At 33.0% G+C, this 23,814-nt stretch overlaps 1 protein-coding gene across 5 annotated transcripts in view; it reads right to left on the bottom strand.

Moving 5' to 3' along the window:
- LOC145272760 (retinal-binding protein) overlaps nt 1-23,814 on the bottom strand; it is a 368,701-nt gene that overhangs the window by 29,901 nt on the left and 314,986 nt on the right. For 4 of the 5 annotated variants that reach the window (XM_080127061.1, XM_080127058.1, XM_080127053.1 and 1 more), the window contains one exon: nt 9,137-9,199. In XM_080127061.1, the coding sequence (XP_079983187.1) occupies nt 9,137-9,199 (63 nt within the window). Of the gene's footprint in view, nt 1-9,136; nt 9,200-18,856; nt 18,926-23,814 lie in introns of those variants that run through there. The other variant, XM_080127065.1, reaches the window with a different exon arrangement.

Raw genomic sequence — 23,814 nt, 5'->3', positions numbered from 1 at the left:
ACTCTTATATTGTGATGTTGAGCTACCCTATCTATGAATAAATGAATTCTTCCAGATACTATGTATAGAAGAGATTATGATGAAATGAGCAGCCTATTCTATACTTTTGTAGTACCCACTCTTGTAAATATACCACCGTGTTGTCTTATTTATTATTGGTCCTTTAAGGTCACAACAATTACATAATGGGGGTAAGATTATTATAAATCTCATGTAAGGACAATAATCCAATTTATATTTTCGTTCTTGTTAATTAAAGCAATAAAACAATGGCAAAAATGAAGACTTTATTTTTCGTTAATTCTACATGTAAAACCACTGAACTTTTGCATAACCTCTGACCCATACATTCTTGCATCACGCGTCCTCATCAGCTCGGTCCTAATCATCCAATTATTGTTTATCCTCAAGTTTATATCATTTGTTTTCTATGTCATATCATGTTAGAAGTCAGACCCATTTTTTCTCCAGATAATAATTGTCACATTATCCGTCCAGTAAATCCTAGAAGTTGTTATCTCAGTAGTCAAAATTCAATTCTTTTTAAACATTTTAAAGAATTCTATTTCTCATTGTGTTCGCTTGATTAACGAAAGGAATAGTGCGTTTTCTAATCTCTCTCTCCCCCAAAATTACACTTTCAAGTTTTCTCTTCTTTTATTCTTCTCCCCATCCTTCTTGTTCTTCTTATTTCATTCGGGTTTCTAACTAACAATGTCCCTTGCCTACATCGTATTATTACATATGTTCTGATTTGCTGTTAATGAAATAATACTATACTATAAAGATTTGTTGTTGAAAAAGGCATGTTTAATGTGCGGTTTACTCACTACATATCATTTATATGTTAAAATGTCAGATTATTTCAAGGTTCATGTAATATTGTACAAATATTTGTGATTCTTGGGAGTTTCAGATTCCTTTTGATCTTTTTCTGCAATGTACGTCACTCGTCGTCAGGGGGGACACGGAATAAAAGGAGAATACACGCAAATACCTTACACTATGTATAGAAGAGATGATGATGAAATGAGCAGCCTATTCTTTACTTTTGTATTACCCACTCTTGTAAATATACCACCGTGTTGTCTTATTTATTACCATATCGACAAACGTAAATGAAGAAATAGAGCAAATACAGTCACGTTACATCACAGAACATACAATAAAAATGGTTTACCCAATTTCGTGGAGATTCTATCATACGAGGTAGGTAATAAAGTCTATGACAGAGTTTTATATTGATGCAAATGAGCATCAGCTCAACATGGCGAAAACATGCCTTCATCTCCAAGTTCAGGGCATTTCTACTGTAAGGGAAACGTAACTCACCTGTGTTCACAGTAACCGGTTTCGTTTTCCCTTATTTCCCTACATGATGATTAAGTTTTGCTATACAGCATGTTTTTTTAAGGTTAAACATCGAATTCCAATACAATGCGTAATATGTTTAATTTATGGCCATTTTATATTTTAGTTGTGTGAGATGCTATGTAGATATTGGCACTGCTTGTCTAAGGATTTATAATGATATCAAATACGGCACTACTTACTTATTAACACAACTACCTTGTTGTCTGTCTTTTGTCTCTAGAGGCAAAGGATTACTGCAAAGGATTCCATGATAAGTTTAGAGTGAGACAAAGGTTGCACAATAATCAACCTCATCCGGTACTGCGCGAGTGCAGTGGCAAAGACAAATAGCAAACAATGCCGGGATAAGTGGAGAAAGGCTAATTAGTTTTATTTCAGAGTTTTCCTTTCAAACGCTTGAACGTTGTCTATACTACTATTTCATTCGTACTTAGAGAAGCGATAGCTTCATACCTCTCTAAACGATTTTAGAGAAAGTTATTTTAATGCCACTTCCAAACTTACAACACCTGTCATTTTCAAATGGTCACCCATAGAAGTGTTGAGCGAGCACATCGTTGCTTAACCAACGAGAACCGAAATTGAATCGTAACATACCTACTTATGTAAGTACTTATCTATGTGAAATTTTCACGCGCACAACGAGTGAATTTAAACAGAATAAGCCCTTTTCGCATCGCGCTTCATTACAGAGGCTAAACAAAATTCTTGGTATGATTAATCCGGGGTAAAGTCTAAACGTTTAATCCTTTCATCAGACATGAGAATATTCAAGATTATCAGATAATCTTTCAAAGGCTGGACAAACAAAAGCTTGGATTATGTTCACTTATGTCAAGAGATCAATAATTATCACTTAGTCCGATTAATTGATGACTTTTCATGCCAATATGGCGCAAGTCCAATTGAAGAGGATATTTTGCTTGAGATTAAAATTAATCTTTATATATTTCCATCGATTTTATTGGAATGCAAATAAGTAGAGTATATTTAAATAAAAATGATGCGAATTTTCATTGAAATATATTTTATTGATCTTAAGATTATGGAAGCTCCGGTCACAGTTACTTCTCTAAACTATTTTCCGAATGGTATGAAAGGTTTTATCTTCAATGACTTTATATTATATTTGTGTTGGAACAATTGGAATCAGAATCGAGAATCGGAAAAATCGGACATTTTATGGGTATCGGAATCGAAAAAAAAGTGTGCCTATTTTCTGATGCCAAAAACAGTTCATTTAATATCTTTTTTTATTTGATTTGTTTAAAGAAAAACCTTCCACTGCTGGCAGTAATAATAAAATAATAAATATTTATTGATTTTTCAACTAACAGTAAAACTAAAATCGATAGATCACCCCCCCCCCAAGAGTATTTTTACGTTTGAGAAAATACATGCACATTTAAACTATGTTTTTACGGTATTGGGAAAAAATAACAACTCTGTAGTTAAATATTTAGAGATCTAGAAAGAATCGGAATTGGAATCGGTAATTGTATCGGAATCGAGAAAATACTGGAATCGTACCATCACTACATTATATGTTTCTTGGTTAGAATCTAAACCGCAATCCGAAATCCAAAAGTCTCTCTTTATCATACACGCCCTTCTTTTTTCGTACTTGATTCTTGCTCCGCTTTTATTAAATAAAAAAAAACAGGTTTATTTTTAGCTTAGATACCGAACACAAAAAAGGTGTGGTTATAGAAAATAAAAATATTAGTATTTAAGTTCCTATGTTGAAATAATAACGTTATTATTTAGAAACTCATTCTTAACATGGGGAGGGTAGGGTGTTTTGTAACTAATCTGTACTTTGACCTAACAATTTAATAAAAAATATCATAAAACTTGAATTTAACTTGAAAAATACTATAAAAAACAGCATGCTAATTTATTTACATAAGCAGCGAAATATTTACAAAAGTAGTTTGAATATAATGGATCCCAGCCAATACGATGTATGCACAAAAAGGTTATTATACTTTTATTACCAAATTTGAAAGTGCTGAACATATTATGCTTCAGGATTTTTTAGATGAGAATTGATAATTTGGATTATTCAGATTATTGTTCTGAAAGTTAAAGGTTCAATCTTCTTTACAGTCGAAAATAATTTAATAATATAAAAAAATAACTTCTTTCTTTCCATTAATTTATTCCAATAATTCATATGAGTAGGGTTACCTGTTTAGGTGACCCAAAGAGAAAAAAAAAACCTGTAACAGTATGATAAAGATAATATTTCATTTTTCTTTTAATTAATTACTCTATAAAACCATATTGGCCGGATTTTAAAAGTTAGATCTAAATAACATTTAAGTCAACGAATTAAACTTTGATTCTGACAAGACAAGTTTCAGTTGTCATTAATGTATCATGTTATTTGCTATTGGATAACATACTCTGCTACAATGTTTTTCTGATATTTAATCTGATCCAATAGTTTTGTAATATGTAAAAAAAACTTTAAAGTCACCTTAAGAGAAAAACCAATCAAGGGAAATAACTCTTATTCTTATAGTAAGAGTTATTGTTTCTTACTTGCTTTTTTTTTTACTCGAGTCTTTCGTTCTTATTAATCAAAACGGGTTAATTTTTTTTAACTTAGATACTGAACATACCCCAAAACGTGTTATTATAATAAATAGAAATATTTACTAAACAAGTTTAAATGTAATGAATACTGAGTAACGCCGTATAGTTAATCGAGATCCATTAGATTTAATTTGTAAATACTATTTAAGCTAACAATTTTCAGTTCATATTATTTACTACTAACAGGACTCGTTAACCGGCGTTGCCCGGTGGAAGCCTGCCCCGCCCCCTTCACAAAAAAGTAGCAAAAAAGTATGGGCCGATAACATGTAGGTACTGGTTGAATTTATAAAAGTAATTAAAGGAATGTGTAAATCAGTATGAATTAATAAAAGTATGGAAACTGATCCATTAGAATAATAATGAAAAGTATAAACAGAAGTTTCAGAGATTAGGGATTCTCACTGTATATGGACTGTTTAGAGTGATCGAAATTAGTGGTAGCAATCCTAGCTGTTTCCGTTTGTTGTTCAAGACTTCATCTTCTTTTCAACTCTTCCATTTTTATGTCGTCTGTTTCTAACGTGTAAAACAAAACAATTACGACTTTTTTCACTTCAGTTCTTTGAGTATTGTCATGATAAGAACGACGTTTGGAACTCCCTATGTTAAGAACAGCTTTCGGAATAGATACCACCAACCTTCTTATCTTAAGAACGGCGTTCGGAATAGACACCCCTAACACCTCCATATAAAGAACGGCTTTCGGAGTAGACAAGCCCCTTTTATTAGGGGTGGGGTGAGTGAAAAATAATTCCCTCAAAGTTAATCGTGATAATGCTTGTCAGCATACCCACCCGCAAACGCTTAAAAAAAAAGTGGGTTGGCAGTGTCGGTGGGAGAAAAGTATATAAAAAATGCAAAATATCTAAACAGGCAATCTTGCAGAATTTGACCCGGATTCTTGGAATATCCCGTCAATCATGGATTGGGCGTGACCAGCAATCATCGGATTAAGCCGAGCGCAATAACAGACACAGACTAATTTCAAAATAAACACACTGGAAGAAAATAGAAATACACTAAATAAAAATAGCAAAAAAACTACCGTATAATGTGACCGAAACGCTAGACGATCTAAAAATCACCCCTGCTCAGGTGCATGCTATCATAAAAAACCTTGACACTTCAAAAGCATGTGGACCCGATCTCATCCCAGCTATGCTATTAAAAAAGTGGCCAGCCGAAGTAGCTCCAGTTCTCTCCAAACTCTACAACAAATGCCTTAATGAATCTTGCTTTCCGGACTGTTGGAAAACTGCTTCTGTGGTACCAGTATTCAAAAATTCTGGTGAAAGAACTGACCCATCTAATTATCGCCCCATTAGCCTCCTCCCACTCTTCGCCAAAATATTTGAGACCTTAATTAACCATGCTCTAGTCCATCACCTTACAGATCCTAAACTTCTGACTGACAAACAATATGGATTTAGACAAGCCCGTTCCACAGCAGACACCCTCACTGTAATCTCTGAACGTATATACCATTCACTGGACAAAGCGGGGGAGGGCAAGGCAGTAGCTCTAGATATATCTAAGGCTTTTGACAGGGTATGGCTTTTGACAGGGTATTTCCTCAGGAAAATTAGATCATACGGTATCACTGGTAGAATACTTAACATACTTAAATCCTTCTTAGATAAGAGAAAAATCCAGGTAGTCCTCGACGGTCGTACATCTAAACAGTATGATATAAATGCAGGAGTGCATCAGAGGTCTATCCTTGGACCTCTATTGTTCCTAATATTCATTAATAACCTCCCCGACAAAATTTCCTCTGAGGTGGGTATATATGCTGATGACACCACACTCTATAACAGGCATGACAGGAAAACAAATGAACATATATCTAAAGAAATGGCAAAAACACTAGAGGATGACCTCCAATCTGTAGTGGAATGGGGACAGAAATGGATAGTCACCTTCAATGCTGCCAAGACTAAACTAGTTTCCTTCAATAATTACAAGAAACCTTCTCTGCCACTAATAGCAATGGCCAGTGACTCTTTATCTGAGAGTACATCTTTCAAACTCCTCGGCCTAAAGTTCACAGGAAACATGAGTTGGAACAATTACATTGAAAACTTTGCCAGGGCCGCTGCAAAGAAGGTAGGCTCTCTCTACCGAGCTAGAAAACTACTAACACCCGAAAGTATTCTGTACCTCTATAAGGCCACCATTCGTCCATGTATGGAGTATTGCTGTTACATTTGAGCTGGTGCATCTGCTACTAGTCTCTCGCTCCTAGACAAGGTTCAAAAGAGAGTCGCAAATCTGATAGGCCCTGAACTGGCATCTAAGCTTCAGCCTCTGTCCCATCGACGAAATGTTGCATCCCTCTGCCTGTTCTACAAGTATTTTAATGGTGAATGCTCTGGCAAACTGTAGACACTTGTGCCCCACGACGTAGACACCCTTGACAAACACGACAGGCAGCTAAATCCCACCCCCACACAGTAGAGATCCCTAGATGTAAAATATCTTTCTACTCCTGAAGTTTCTTCCCCAGAACCGCTAAACTCTGGAATTCCATTCTAGGCCACTGCTTCCCCAACTGTACTGACATGCAGAAGTTCAAGTGCAACGTGAACCGACATCTTGCTGCCACAATCCCAACATAGTACTCCAGTAGTTGTTGCCCCTGATAGTAGTGGCAATGTGCCTTGTATTGCAAATTATTTATCAACAATTTTTTTTTCAAGATAGATGAATGTTTCATTTTTAATAGTAAATTGTTAGATGTAAGTACAGTTTTTATTTTTTCAAGATTTTTGTCATTAACTTTCTTTTTCGCTCTACAGAAGTTTATTTTTTTTTGTTTTAGGAAAGCTAAAAAAATGTGTTTACAAAAATTGTAAATTGTTATATGAGCGAGCGAGCAAGAGAGAGAAGAAATAAATGTTTGTTTTAATCTTCGAAGCGAGAGAGAGAGAGAGAGAGAGAGAGTGTGTGTGTGTGTGTGTGTGTGTGAGAGAGAGAGAGAGAGAGAGAGAGAGAGAGAGAGAGAGAGAGAGAGAGAGAGAGAGAGAGAGCAGTGTCTGTAGGAGAGAAGTAGATAAAAATGGAAAATATCTAAACAGGTAATCCTGCAGAATTTGACCCGTATCCTCGGTATATTCCGTCAGTTATGGATCGGGCGCGACCGGCAATCATCGGATTAAGCTGAGCGCAGTAACAGACGCAGACTAATTTCAAAACAAGCAAACAAACAAACCGGAAAAATATAAGTACACTAAATAAAAATAACAAAAAATATACCGTATAGCGACTAAATATAAACGTTTTGTCTATTTTTTTCAATATTTGTTTTTTTGCAAATTATTCATCAACAAATTTTATTTTTCAACTAAATTGATAAATGTAAGTACAGGCTTTATTTTTTCAAGATTTCTATCATTAATTTAATTTTGTTTTGCTCCACAGAAGTTTTTATTTTTTATTTTAGCTGGAAAATTTGTTTACAAAAATCGTACATTGTTAGGTGAGTGAACCAACGGCGAGAGAGAGAGAGAGAGAGAGAGAGAGAGAGAGAGAGAGAGAGAGAGAGAGAGAGAGAGAGAGAGGAATTAAATATTTGTTTTTTGTCTTCGAAGCGAGCGAGAGCATTAATTTCTTTTTTTTTTTTTGCACCACAGAAGTTTTTATTTTTTGTTTTAGGAAAGCTAAAAGATTTGTTTACCAAAATCGTAAATTATTTGGTGAGCGAGCGAGAGGAAGAAGAAATAAATGTTTGTTTTTATATTCGAAGCGAGAGAGATAGTAATACATAGATAGAGAGAGATAGAAAGAGAAAGAGAGGGAGAGAAGGAGAGAGAGTGTTTAAGAGAGAGATATAGATAGATAGATAGAGAGAGAGAGAGAGAGAGAGAGAGAGAGAGAGAGAGAGAGAGAGAGAGAGAGAGTTAAGAAGAAAATATACAACGAGAATCCAGTAGATTGCACAGGTATAAATAAAGTATGTATAAACAAAGTACCCTAAAAAACGTAACTATGTTTGTAAAAAGTATAATTAATTACCGAAACAAAGGTACAAATCGATCAATCGAGCGAGAAATTTACACATAGGCACAAGTCGGCATTATTTCAAGGCTATGTTGGAATGGTACATTAGCGTTCGTTTAGCATGCTATTACCGGTATTCTGGAATATAGGCCAGATGTCATTATATCATAGGGAGATTTTATTATTTTTTGTGACGGAAAATGGAAAGACTGTTATATCAATGAGTTTATGATCCAGTTATGAAAGGTGGAAGCCCATATATATATCCCAAGTGCAGAACAGCTCCCGGTGATGATTGTGAGTGGTAGGAGTACTTGTTATTTAGAGGAAAAAATAGGAACTACTTCCTCTAAAGATGGTTGCGATTGTGATGATGTTGCTCCTAGGATGTAACGTATGATTTTAATATAACGACTAAATAATGGCATTCTAAAGTTACATAAGATACTGACTAATATTCTAGAAATAATAAATGCGGCATCTGTTGTTGGAAACCTACGGTACTTTGGTGCAGAGGGGAATTTCTGCAACAATATTATATAGGAGATAAACTAACGTACTTTGCTATAAGTCATTTTTTTAAATCCGATCTCGCAATTTTCTAATATGTAGACATTTTTAAAGTAACCACTCTTTAAAATCTTTACATTTCGATGCCTTTTTCTTACATACGTCTTGCTTATTTTTTTTTTTATTAAATTAAAATCAGATGTAGCTATAAAAATAGAAATATTTACAAATTTAAATGCAATGCTTTTCGGGCAATGTCGGGTCGTTAGAAAGTATATATATATATATATATATATATATATATATATATATATATATATATATATATATATATATATATATATATATATATAGCGTCGTGGATCAGCATTAAAACGCCAGACTGCGGATTATGTAGTTATCGGTTCGATCCTTGTTAAAAATGTCTAGCCATGCTGACGACGGCTGGTAGCCAGAAACACGTGTCCATGGATAACTTTTATGCACGTAAAATCATTAACAACTAAAATATGTGTGTGTGTTATTTTCTCGTTCTCTGATACTCAAAGAGCTAACCTAATTATAATATTATGGATTATAAAAATCTGCTATATTTTTTTATTCAATCTAATTTTTTCATAGTAATGGCAAAAAAAAAAAAAAAACTCACTTCCGGTGGTGTGTACTCAGCAATGAGCTTGTCAGCTTCCATTTTTTCCCTGAGACTCATACTCTGAAAGAAACAAATGAAAAACGATTATTTTATTGACATATATAAGCCAGACTGGAAAGTATGTAAGCAATAGAAATAAGCTAAATACATGTAAATAAAGCAAAATAAAATCAGCAAGTCATGTGTTAAACAACATGGTTATAGACAGTGTCAGATTTCGAATTGCTGAACGTGTGACAACATGTGTATGCATGCATGTGTGCAACGATCCGCGCAGCTGGCAGTAACGAGAAAGTTTAGAATTAAAATAAACAATCATGTTTAAAAGTCAAATCTTAGCTAGCTGCAGATTATAAATTCTGTTGGCAATGAAAACATTTTATTGGTTGACATTTGACATGAATTGGCCAGTCAAAATAAAGAATAAAACAGATTTCTTTTTTCTGAGAAAATACATTTTAGAGTTCTACGATTTTTATAATGAAAGAATAAGGTTGAAATTTGACTCTTGTTCTCAAAATTCAACATTATGTTCGAAGTTTGGTGTGTTTGTGTGAAAGAATATGGTCCGTTAGGGTTTTATAAATATGGCGGATGTTTCAAAACGATATATTTATGCTCAAAGTTTGGTGTGTCCGTGTGGAGAAGAGAAGAGGGTCCACAGGGCTCTACATTGCGAGTGAAACAGTCGCATTTGCGAGTGATTTTTCAAAGTGTCGATTAGAAATAATGAAACGCTTATCTTTTGGCGATTGTATTTCTTTGACTGACAATCTTCCAAAGCTCATTACTGAGTGAAAATATCTTTTCAACTTTTTTTTTTAATAAAACGAACAAAGTTAAATTATTTAAACAATAAGAGTTTAATAGAACAATATACATTTTTTTTTTATCAAAGGCTGTTTAAAAAAATATTTGAAGAAATTAGAATGTTTATACCTTCAAGTATCAACATAAAATTTTTTGTATATATATAGAATTACACTTATTAAAAAAAATCACAATCTTACTTTTGAATTTCTATAATTTTTTAAAGTTATAAATAAAATAAAGTTGTCTGACACAAATGTAAACCCACGATATTATTGCCCTCCCCTTGATCAAGATGACATATATTTCTATTATGTTTCTGAATTTTTGAGATGAGGATTGATAATTTGGATTATTTGGACTACTTTTCTCATCTTGAGTGTTATTTGCACAACGCTTCGGACGATGTAACCTCCTACCTTCTTCAGGTGTATCTCGTTGAATTTGGGATTCTTTTTGTTAAACTCTGTCGAACCTGGGAATATGCATGCATTTCTAAATGGCACAATCTACAATTGTGAATCACTTAAGACTTCTACACTGCCATGCCATACGGAATGAGAGCATGTTATCCTTGTGGATTAAATAAAGGATTTCATTTGAAATTCTGTGCGAATTCAGAGGAGTTCTCAAATTCAACAAAAAGATTTCCGAGTTCGACAAAGAAGGTTGGAACTTAGATTGGCCGAAACGTTGTATGATAACTCTTAAGACGAGGACAGTAGTCTGAATAATCATAAATAAACCATATATCTAGATTTAGCATACAACATTGTGGAAATCTATGTTCTAAGCTTCATACAACATCTGCTGAGTAGTTTTTGAATCTATTTGTTTTTAGATGAAGAGGGGATTTTTCTCCTTTGCTCACTGCAAATATTGAATTATGTTTATGGTATTAAAATATATATATTTTTTTTTTTTTTTGATAATAATGTTAGTCCTGGGTGCAGGTAAAGATTTAACGGTGTCAGAAATGTAAAAATTCACCAAGATTCCTAGTAACTTTATTAACTATTAGGTTTGTGCAAAAATAATGTCGTTTTTTTAAATGAAGTTGAACGTCAAAAAACGACATTATTTTTGCACCAACCTAATATCTCACAGCAGTTTGACAAAAGTTTGACATCAGATGACAAAAGAAAAAAATTGAGAACACAAGAAAAACTCGGAATAGAAGTCCGGAAAAGGAATTTAAGAACTTGACAACGTGAAATGAACATTGAAACACGTTGTCACTAAAAATCCATTAAGCATGACAACAGTTGCAGCATCCTCCACAATGTAGCTTAAGCACATCAACTTTTATGTAAGTGTAGCTAATATTGTGAAACATCTAAATTGGATGTGGAATTAGTTGAAATCCGATTACACAAAAGAAAGTACACTAAGATTAGTATGCTTTGAACTAAAAAAAATGCCCGAGCAGCTTGGTCAACATTTTCCGACACCTTAGGTGATTAGCAATAAACTAAACTATTCTCAAAGTTCGAGAAGGTAAAACCTGGTGTTGTATTTGAAAGACAATCCACTCAGAGTTGCGTCCCCTGAATGACCTCCTCTTTCTTTATAATAAAGAAGTTGGCAGTTGCAATCTTGGTCGTAACCTATACTTGTCTTGTTCTCCAAGATTACTAAGACAATAACTGGGAGGGTATCCTTAAACTGAATAGAACCACACTTTGGACTGATGTCGAGGACATATCCGTGACTGATCATCATCATTTTGTGACCACAGTCAAGATTATGGAGTTCGTTAAACTTTTCATATGGCTGTAAACGTTACCACTACACACATTGGAAAGCAGGTGGATTGACCTGACCTTCCACCTACATACAGCGCCTTCCCAAATTGTCACCTATTTGGTACTGACCAAGCTCAGCGTTGCTTAACTTCGGTGATCTGATGAGAACCAACGTGACTGGTAGTAACACAACTATATCAACTGTGACAGAAAGTTAATAACATATCAAAAATAAACCAAGATATGAACATTAGAAATGGTCAGAATCCGATACGACGACTTCAACCGCATTGAATATTGACTAATCTTCAACATTTGAAGCTGGTAAGATAGAGGGTTTTGTAATACAATTTTTACATGCATTTTAAAAGGTGATGAATTCGTTTTGATATAGAATTAAACTTTAAATGGAATCAGGGTAAAATGTATCAAATTGTTGGATAGCCAAAAACGAAATCTTTTGAGCGCAAATGATTTGTAAAAAAAAAAAAAAATAAATAAATAAATAATTGTGTGACCACCATTCAAATTAATTTAAAATTTAATAGAAAACCTCTGGTCAAGAAAAAGGAAAACATCATAATGATAAAACCGAACTCTAAGTAGCTAAAAATAGCATAGCATCAATTTCACCTGAAGAAATTGTTGACTTAAAACAAAAAAATCAGAATGCGACTTTGAAATCAAATGCCACTCCACTAATAAGTAAATTATAACCAATATGTAAATCTTTATATTTATTTCGAACAATTGGTTGCACTAACAGTGAGGTTCAAAAGGCCCGGTTCTTGTCACGGCAGAAGAAAAACAGCTTTCCATGTTATCATGATTAAAAGGTTAGCTCATTTGCATGTTGCTTTACAAAACGAAGTCTCGATAATTAACTATTTCTTTTTGTTTTTGTTTTATTTTTCAATGATTGCTTTCATTTTCTCTATTACCTTCTATTTACAAATATTTCATCTTGCATTTTGTGTGAATAAAGTCTTTGCGGTCTTTTCTAGTCGTAATTCTTTCTTTCTTCAAATTCCTTGAGAAACGTCGGGATACGGACCCTTCTTCTATTTTGATTAGTAATATCATAGAGATAATGGGAGTAAATACTTCTCTGTCAATCATAAGTCCTCTACGTATTACTCGAATCACCCTGTTCAAAATATTTCATAGAATAAATAATTTTCTGTTTGTTATATACTGGCAAAATACCAGTTTCAGAACGGGTAAAAAGAATTTCCTAAAAGAACAGTTTTTTTAAAAATCACTTTTCTGTTCTCTTACGACATATATTGACGTTAAACCTTATTTCTAGAATTCTCATTCTAATTTTGATCAAAATCCATTACAGATTTTTATTCTAGAAAATGTCCGCATTAAAGGCTAAAGCTGAAAGAGTCGTTATAAGAACTTTAAATTCAGGAAATCTTACTTAATTGGCGCCTAATGACTATAGATAAAATTGAATAAAAATCTGAAATATTTAATTTTCAAATGAAAGGGTGTACCCATATTATATCCGTTAAAATTCCCTTAAAGTACTCAAAAGAAACTGAAGTTTGGGGAATATTTATTACTTGATGTCTAATATCAAGTATACGGTATAATCACGTTGACACACCGGTTCCCATTAGGTCACTAAAGTTAAGCAACGTTTAGTCTGGTCAGTACTTAAATAGGTGACTATTTGCGAATACTCTTCGCTTATCTTGGCATTGTTTCCAGCCGTCATAGAGTTCTCCTAGCCACTCGATCCAACTAGTGCTGATTCAGGAGATGTGTAGTTGGAGATTGCGCAACACTTGCCTCACACTTTCATGCGCGATTACCCTTACAGGGAATATGCATTGTCTTTCGAGACTGAACGGAGTCTTCCAATATCCATTATTAAAATTTCACAAAATGTCTGAAATTTCACGAAGGGTTTCCAACCTCTGTTTATCTCCTAATCTAGATGTCTCTTAATCTAGTAAACTAAATATAACCCATATTTGGATCACTTTCGCCGAGCAGCTCTTCCTGTATATATGAATATATAAACATATACAGATATTTAACACACGCATATATATATATATATATATATATATATATATATATATATATATATATATATATTATTCAATAAATAATATACGCCATTTTATCATTTATTGTGTCTCACTAAAATGATATCAGTCACATTTGGTATCTTCAACCCCGTGAGTTGAGTATCATGTGTTTCTGCGAAAACCGAAGGTACTTAAAGATAATCAAAATAATATATAGCATCTCTTGAATATATATATATATATATATATATATATATATATATATATATATATATATATATATATATATATATATATAATAAGAGAAAGGGAGAGAGGTGAAGGAGAGAGATGAAGAGAGTCATTTAGAGAGAACGAGGGGAATAATGAAACCGATAGGGTACGGGGATAAACAAACAAATGGCAAGGATATTTCTCACGTTGTTACATAATCTTCATAAAGAGTGTGTATAAATAAAAGATTAAAGAAATCCATCTGTAGCTTAAAACGGATTTGGGTCATGCCATTAAACTATCGAACTCTACAAGCTTAGCTTATCTAAGTAGGTGATAATCCGACAATGAACCAATAAGTAGGATATTCACTTTTCAGTTAAGCTCTAAATTCGTGTGTCATATTGCGAATTTTCGATTATATGCAGATTAAGGGAAACTACGCAGATTTGCTTTTTAACATCAAAATGAATTTAGACGGTTTTTCTCTCTTAGTGCTAATACATTGATTAACATAACAACGTAAGACTTATCAGTTGTGCATGGATCCATGAAGGTACATGGACCGAGATGTGAAAATAATAACAACGAAGATGATAATAGGTGTCTAAATAATGCAAATATTACAAAATTATCAATCCTCATCTAAAAATACCGAAACATTATGTAAATATTTATTTACCAAAACTTATCTATACAAATTCCGGTATTCAAAACGGAATACTGAATGCCACAAAAAATGAAAATAAAAACTAATTCTTTAACCACGGTAGATTATCTGGATGGTGGCATATTATGTAGGCAGCTTGTGTCTTGTAATTTTGATCCACATATGTGAATACACCTGGAAACTGATTATTTAACACTGGATGATAGAGAGAGAGAGAGAGAGAGAGAGAGAGAGAGAGAGGGGAGAGAGAGAGAGAAAGAGCGAGAGAGAGAGAGAGGGGAGGGGAGGTCAGATGGCACTTGAGGTTAATGAGATGGGATAATTGTCAGGACAAAGTTTGAACATTTTTAATTACAATTTCTGCTATCCACTTTAAAAAATTTTTTTTTCGGAACTTTTCCTTGTTCTCCTATAATTATTAGCATTAATAGTGATTTTCTTCATGTTCTATAATTGCTTCAACTCACCGGCAAGTTTTATTTTCACCTTGTGAACTGCTGAGATGAAAAATTTTATAATTTGCGAGGTGTTTTTCTTCTTATTGATTATCATCATGTCCGGTCTCCTGATTTCGATGAGTTTTTCCGTTTGTACTTTCATGCCCCAGAGTTTTTATCGATGAACTATCATTTCAAGCTAAAGCGTGATCAACTGCTTGACCTATAGATGTGAAAACATCTTAAAAATTACTAGCACTTGTATCCATCTGTTTAAAAAATCCGGCGCTGTACATTACAAAATAGAGAGATTAATGATATTTTCATTATACTAGATGTGTACATAAAGTATCTTTGAGCATATCTGCCGGCATTCCACTCATCCATTTAAACTCTTCCTCGATTGTCATCATGAAAATAAATGAAATCTAAATGAATGAATGAATGCAAAAGTTGAGCTCATTTCTCGCACTAATACTGAGATCAAACACAGTATTTCAAGTTAATTTAACCCAACACAGTTGCAGCAGCTTGTTATATATATATATATATATATATATATATATATATATATATATATATATATATATATATATATATATGCACATGCACAGCCCCGTCTGTATTTCCGGCGAGGACGCCTGAGGCGATTAGCTATAAACTAACCCCTTCTCAAAGAGAGGAGGCCAAGCCTTGGAGAGCGGACCTCTTAGAACTGCACAGAACCAAACTCACACCGAAAAATCAACAGCGATGCTCTCATCTCTTGTTGAGTTTGGGGGTAAAGCGCTTAGAAATATATAATGTGTGTGTGTGTGTGTGTGTGTGTGTGTGATATCAGTTAACTAATTTGCATATTACTATACTAAAAGATATACGGCACAATCACGTTGACACACAGGTTCCCGTAAGATCACTTAAGTTGAGTCTGGCCAGTACCAGATGAGTAACTATTTGAGAACACTAGGCGCTGTATGTGACCTCCACTTATGTCGGTATTGTTTAAAGTCGTCCTGAATTTATATATACTTGCAACTGGAATTATAACAGTGCTGACTCAAAAGAGATGTGGTTGGAGATTGCGCAACTCTTGCCACAATAATTTCATGCGCAAGCACACTGCAGTGGGTATCCATAACCTGACAAAACTGAAGGGAGCTGTTTTCTTTTAATGTGAAAAGGTACTTTATTTATCAATTATACTTTATTATTGTTTTTTTTTAAATTTTGATTCAACGTTTTTTTTTGCTATTAATATAACGAATAGTCCTATTTTGGCATATTATTTTAGTTTGTGCTCAAATGTTTAGCCAATCAGTAGAATTAAAAAGTGCCAATAATGGTGGGTTTATCTTTTATTGACTATGAAGTTAATGAAGTTATGGCTATGAGTTAAAAAGAAAGCCCTACACGCATTCACCATCATCTATGCAAATAATTGTTTTCTTTCTTTTCTTTCCCGCAAGTCATATTTAAAAGATAAATAACATTGCTTCAAAAATAACAAAAATATTAACATCTATATGACCCCCCCCCCAAAAAAAACAAAAAACAAAAACAAAACAACAAAAAACGGGAAAATATTTGCTCATATTCAAAGCAACCTAATGTTTATTATTTAAAAGTTTTGTTTCAAGTATTTTAAGTAAAGAACTTTGCGAAGCAATAGCGAGCTGGCGGAGTCAATCAGAGTCTCAGATTCTGACGATATTTTTTTAAGATGAAGTATCGTAATTTAGATTCATCTTCATGCTTTTCTCATCGTGATTATTATGCACATAATGTTTTGTCCGTTGTACACACTGAATTTCTTCAGGTGTCTTTTAACATTTCAGAAACGTCTGAACTGATTTCTTTCATCTGATGTTGTCGCATCAGTCTTGCGTGTTTGATAAAATAATTCAACATTACAGACTTCAACGTCCGCTGTGTTGTCTAAACACATTTGACTTTTCCAACAGCAGAGACGTTGGTTGCGTGTTCGACATATGATCTCCACTGCCTGTATCACGAACATCACAGGCATAAGGGTCGGAGAATGGGATCTCAAGAGCCAGCGTCCTAGAGAAAAAGCACTCAGCAAAATATGCCTGGGAAGCCCTATTGGCATTCAGCAGTAGAAATATGCATGACAATATAATGCCGAAAACAGAAATTTTATATTTAAGATTCAGCTCCGCGAATTTATTTAAGTAGCCATCTTGGTTTAACGTGTTGTTATATTTAACAAAAAACTGAGCATTTAAAGAAAAAGCATTGGTCTACACAAAGGGTAAAATTGAAAAAAGCATATTTTACCAGAAAAATATGTAGTGATGAGTCCGTAAAAGATAGAATAATTTCTGTAGGAAATATTGAATATGAGAACTATGTGTAATACAGAGCAAGGACAAAAAGTACAAAAAATCAGTATAAAATTTGCTAGCCTGAACGTCATCTAATAAATCTTACCGATCTGGTAAATGTTATGTTGATTATTTCTTTCTTCGTAAATCTCTCTCTCTCTCCCCCTCTCTCTCTCTCTCTCTCTCTCTTTATATATATATATATGTTTTTTATTATTACAACATTACATGTATTAACTTCATTCATAATAAATTGTTTCAATAGTCAGGATAAAAATCATCCCTCCATTTGAATCATCTGACGATATGGGCAGATTATCTTTATGCTGTCTATTGAAACAATTAGTAATGAATTCAGTTAAGACACTTGAGGTTGTAATAATAAAAACATATTTTGGCCCTACTATTTATACCTTTTAATGCATATATATATATATATATATATATATATATATATATATACATATACATATATATACACACACACACACACACACACACACACATATATATATATATAATGGATTCTGCCATCGATTTCGACGTATGAACTCCACATAACAGTCAAGTTGTTCGGAAATTCACACATATGATCTGTTTATAGTGGCGAAAGCTTTGTGCAGAACCAAACACACTTTTTGGTACAACTGTTAATCCCAGTCGGTGCAATAGCAGCTATAAGACAGAACACACAGTAGACCTCAGAATATTCCTTCTCCTAGATGCATTTTTTAACTAAGACTGAGGATGCATTTCGAAGCACGCAACTGTATATATATATATATATATATATATATATATATATATATATATATATATATATATATATATATATATATATATATATATATGTAAGAGCACTGTCGTAAATGTATCTCACCCGCCACTTAAATGGCTATAAAGCGAGGTTCGCATTTTTTTTTTTCTGTTTGCTCGAGCACTAAAGGCTGTGGGCGAGTGTTTATTTAAATAGATATTTGTTCAGATAATTTACGCACATTACTCTCATGTTGCGATGGTTATAGGGTCAATCCTCGGCTAGGGAAAGGTCCCGGTCTAGCCGCACTGATGAGTTGTGATACAACGAAATAGTACTATATGTGGTGTCTGTCTGTCTGTCTGTCTGTCTGTCTGTCTCTCTCTCTCTCTCTCTATCTATCTATCTATCTATCTATATATATATATATATATATATATATTCAACATCATTATCAACGAGTTGTAAACTAAGACTAAGTTGTTAATTCGATAAAAACGAGTAGAGAATGATGATTAAGGAAAGAGAAAAGAAAAAGAGAACATTAGCAGTTGAAAAGCAAAAAAAGTGAATCAGGTACAGAATATCGGAACTTGGCAGACTAAAATAAAAGATAAGATCTATAAACTTTCAACAGGTGAGGGTAGCTTGTTAATGGCCAAGAGATTTGTTGAAAGAAGAAAATATATACTCACTGGTTCTGTTATAGAAGTATAGCAATAAACAATAGGTACGTCGTTACTCCAATTGGATTGAAGAAAGTTGTGATGAAAACACGGATTGCGTTTCCTTTTTATATCTTCGTCGACGGTCTATCCGGATTATGATTCACTAATTCGAACTAATAGGTTAAGATATTCTGATTGGCCAATCTCTGGCGTATTTCCCCCCTAAGTTGGTACGAAAGTCTTATACCAAATTAGGATGTCCAATCATATGTGAATATACCTGGGAAACTGATTATTTTTAACTTTTTAACACTGGATGAGAGAGAGAGAGAGAGAGAGAGAGAGAGAGAGAGAGAGAGAGAGAGAGAGAGAGAGAGAGAGAGAGAGAGAGACGTGTCAATGTACACATATATACACGCGTTTTTCAGATTAAGGATCGAAAGATAATCTTAATCCACCATTGGATTTAAGAAGGAAAATACATTCTCGTCAGAAGGACATTGGGGCAACCGGTTATCGCGCTTGAAGGTGACTACGAAATCGAAGATTAACGAAATTAAATCGCCTATCTTCGCCTCAAGATTTTCTAAATCTAGAAAAATGAAATTCACCTCGTTTGAAGTTTTAGGATTTGGTTTGTATTACAGTAAATGGACACTTTCAGGAGGTGACTATTTAACACCGAGACACAACACGTATTTAGCACGATTTATTGTATGCATATCATTGAACATAAGTTGATATTTTATTCTATAGCAGGGGGAAATTTTGAGTTGATACGCTTTGCAACAGTGCCGTAAATGCACACAATATATCTGATATGATTTAAACACAATCGATTTCAAAGTCTACGACAGTATCCATTATACAAAAGAACAGAAAGTGGACTTTAAGTTTACTTTTCGCATCTCATAACTTTTGCTTCCCTTATTTTGTCCTTTAGTCCTCACATTCCTTGAGCGATGTTTCTGACAAAGAGGAAATATTTGCTGTTTTCTGAGCATGAATCCATATATGCAACACTTATCATTGGTTAGTTTTTGATCTTGAAGTGGTAGTTTCTAAGCTCTTTACATCAAGTGGCTTTATGTCTTGTCTGGAGTGATTTCCATAAAAACGCTCACATTCTAGATTTAAAAAATAACGCAGTTTAGTACTAGTTATAAAATGAAACATGAAAATTTTAGTACTTATGCAGAATACGGATCGTGCTATTTTTTTTTTATAGGATTTTCAAGTTAATTCAATTTTAATGCTATCTTTTGTTTCGGTTATTAGACGAAAGTGCAGAATGGTTATAAAATGCCCTCACCCCATATTAAGAATGAGTTTTTCAATAATACAGTTAATATTTCAGTAAAGTCCGTATTCTGCATAAGTACCAATATTTTTGCTCTTATTATTAGGAGTTCCTACATGATTATTCACAGGCAATAACTTTCCTGGAATCTGAGTGACAAGTTTCCATAAATTCATATCTTTCTCCACCTCTTTTGAAAAGCACTTTTAGAAAATACTTAACACAAGAACAAAAATACCAAAGTAAAACATAAAAGGTAAATTGGGAACAATGCTTCTTCAAATTAACATCCGAATCAATCACTGAGGATCACATGGAATGCTTCACGAAAAGTCTCAGATCTATAACCAAGAAGAATATAGAAAAATAGGACAAATAATATTTGCTCCGGACAGGTTCTTTCACGCTTAGAAAATTGAATGGTTTTTAGTTCTTTCCTACTGCAAGAACTAAGACACCAGTGTCGGAAAGTGAGATTGAAAAGTCAATGTCCCCGAGGAGCTGACTTGCAAAAAGTACATGCACAACCCCGTCTGTATTTCCGGCGAGGACGCCTGAGGTGATTAGCTATAAACTAACCCCTTCTCAAAGAGAGGAGGCCAAGCCTTGGAGAGCGGACCTCTTAGAACTGCACAGAACCAAACTCACACCGAAAAATCAACAGCGATGCTCTCATCTCTTGTTGAGTTTGGGGGTAAAGCGCTTAGAAAAAAGAACTTACGAGAAATCCCACCAAAGAAAACCTAAACTTATTTTAAAACAATACAGCAAACGTAGCTGACAATTTCTCATAGTATCCTGCTTCAAAAAGTCAAATCGAGAAAGCCGAAGTCACATAACGGAAATAAAAATTACCAAATATAAACAGTACAATATAAATGTATAATCAACCCTAAACAATAACTGAATTTGACATAGTACATCAGGAAGCATTACCTCTTGATATATATACCCCTAGTTTTGGAAGTTTTTAAACCTTTAAAATTATCGCTTTATGGTCTTTTGATCACGTTTTTGACTACGCTATTAATTTATGGTCTGTTGACCAGGTTTTTAAACGATGTTTTCTCTCCCGTTGCGAACGTTAATCTTGAAAAGGGTTGGCTGAAAGACGTCTCAATAGGGTTTTTCCTGCCTCAACCCTTATTCATCCCGTTTATCTAATTTATGTTTTTTAAACATACAATTAGAGCTTAGGAGAAATATACTTTAGAAGTGTATTTTGGTCTCCTTTTTGAAAGTTTCTTTTTAATGGTTTATGTTTAAACTATAGAAAGAAAAAAATAAACCCTCCGCAATTAATAATGGCAATATGTTCGGTGTTATTCAAAAGTGTTATAAAATTATGTACCCATAAAAATCTTTATATATATATATGTATGTATATATATAATCTTTCAATTCAAAATTCGTTGAAAAATTCCTTTCTTTGTAAGTCGATTGATATCTTGTAATAACTGCTTCCAAGAATTTATACCAGTCTTAACATTTTTGTAGGAATTGTCAGTTGTTTGCCATGAAAAAATCGTTTCCGGAATTTAAAAACAAAACAGTATTTTTTTTCATGGTTCCCCAGCAGTATTGATCAAGCACTAACTCCCCTAAAAAGAAAAACGTTTCGAATATCAGATCTACTTTTTTTTGCTCTCTCTCTCTCTCTCTCTCTCTCTCTCTCTCTCTATATATATATATATATATATATATATATATATATATATATATATATATATATATATACATGAAGCAAAAAATTAATTATTTATAATTAAAAGTACACACATACACATATTGACTATACAACAATAATCCCCTCCAGACGATCCACATATCAGAAAACAGTGCAATTCAACACAATATTACCTCTCACAGTAAAAAAAAAAAAAAAAAAATCATCAATCGAAATAAGAAATATATAAACAACTAATACTAAAATTGAGTGCCGAAATAATTGCACACAAAATACAAAACACGAAATAATTGCACACAAAGATTAAAATTACTGGAAGAAAGATTAATAAAAAAGACAGTCGTGCATTAATAAAATAGCTTTCAACACAAATACTAATATATTAAACATGTTTGACAGTTAATTAGTCCTCGCGCGAAAGAGTAGGATACAAAATGTTTTAAATAATAATAATAATAGAATAACAATAACAAAGACTTTCGCTGGTAAGGACTACTATTGACCGTAACCAGTTATACAGTCCTTTTGAAATTTTCATCTCTATTTTTCTCGTTATGTACTGAATATTTGTTAATGAAATCTATATGAAATATGTTCCTTATTAAATTTTAAAGATTTTCTATTCTGAAAGAAGTTTAAAAAATTTAATCTAAGAAAGTTATTTTAAAGTTTTTGTTAAAAAATTCAGATATTCTCATTATTCAGACAAAGAGGGGGTTGCAAAAAATGAGTTGTGGTGTGAGGAGAAATACAAACTGAAACAGAGAGAATATTCAGACCTGTAATAACACAAAGAGGAGGTTGCAAAAATGAGTTGTGGTGTGAGGAGAAATACAAACTGAAATAGAGAGAAGGAGAGTTTTAACATATAATCTTAAAAAGATAAGATACATGTTAGAAAAGCATTTCATCCAAGGCATGAAAATTGTTAAACAAAATGTTTTTACTATAGGCTTTAAAAATAAAGGTACAAGATTCAATTTGAACTTTATTTATCTTTAAAGTGCACTATTATATATTTTGTTTAATAATTTTCATGCCTTGGATGAAATGCTTCTCTAACTAACTTTTATAAATTTTACAAAGTAAGGAATAAAAATTTAATTTAAATTGAATAAAAAATTATGTAATGTACATTTTGTTGCAATTTAAAAGCATTATCTTTCATCTAGCAATTAATAATATAGATATAAAATTTTCAATGATTTTTTTTAAAAAGTGCAACAGAATGTACATTACATAAAATAAATCCAAGGTAATTTTTTGATTCAATTTAAATTAAATTTTTATACCTTACTTTGTAAAAATTATAAAAGTTAGTTAGAGAAGCATTTCATTCAAAGCATGAAAATTATTAAACAATATATATATATATATATATATATATATATATATATATATATATATATATATATATATATATGAGAAGATCATGATATTAAAGTAATTAGATCACTCTCGGTCATCTCGAATGACATTTACGCTTTATATAAATGCTAATTTCAACTATATTTCTCGCGATTAACGTTGGTCGAACAGTTTGTTCTTCGCTAATGAAGTCTGAGATGTCTTCGTGGCCAGATTCGAATCTCCCAAGCGGCGATAATTGTGACATCTTGCAATGATGATTTCTGAAAGGATTTGTAGGTATTAAAAATAATTATATATATATATATATATATATATATATATATATATATATATATATATATATATATACTAGCATTTCAGCCCGGCGTTGTCCGGGTGTTTAGAAGTGTATGTTGAGCAAAAAAAAAAAAAAAGTGGTAGTAGGAAGGCAGGCTCGAACCCGTACCGTGAAGGAGGAAAAGAACGAGGAAAAGCATTACGTCTTTACTGTTACGACCACAGTCAAACCGAGAGTGACGTAGGTTTTAATTAAGGCTAGACAATCGAAAAGAGGGGATGACTTTCGAAAATATCATTGAAAAAAGCGACCCCTCCGTGTAGAACTGTGCCCAGTTGATGGTGAATATA

The sequence above is a fragment of the Euprymna scolopes genome, chromosome 1 (assembly GCF_053919585.1).
Source record: "Euprymna scolopes isolate OS-2025 chromosome 1, ASM5391958v1, whole genome shotgun sequence".
Classification (NCBI taxonomy): Eukaryota; Metazoa; Mollusca; class Cephalopoda; order Sepiida; family Sepiolidae; genus Euprymna; species Euprymna scolopes.
This window is presented reverse-complemented; position numbering and strand designations above follow the sequence as displayed.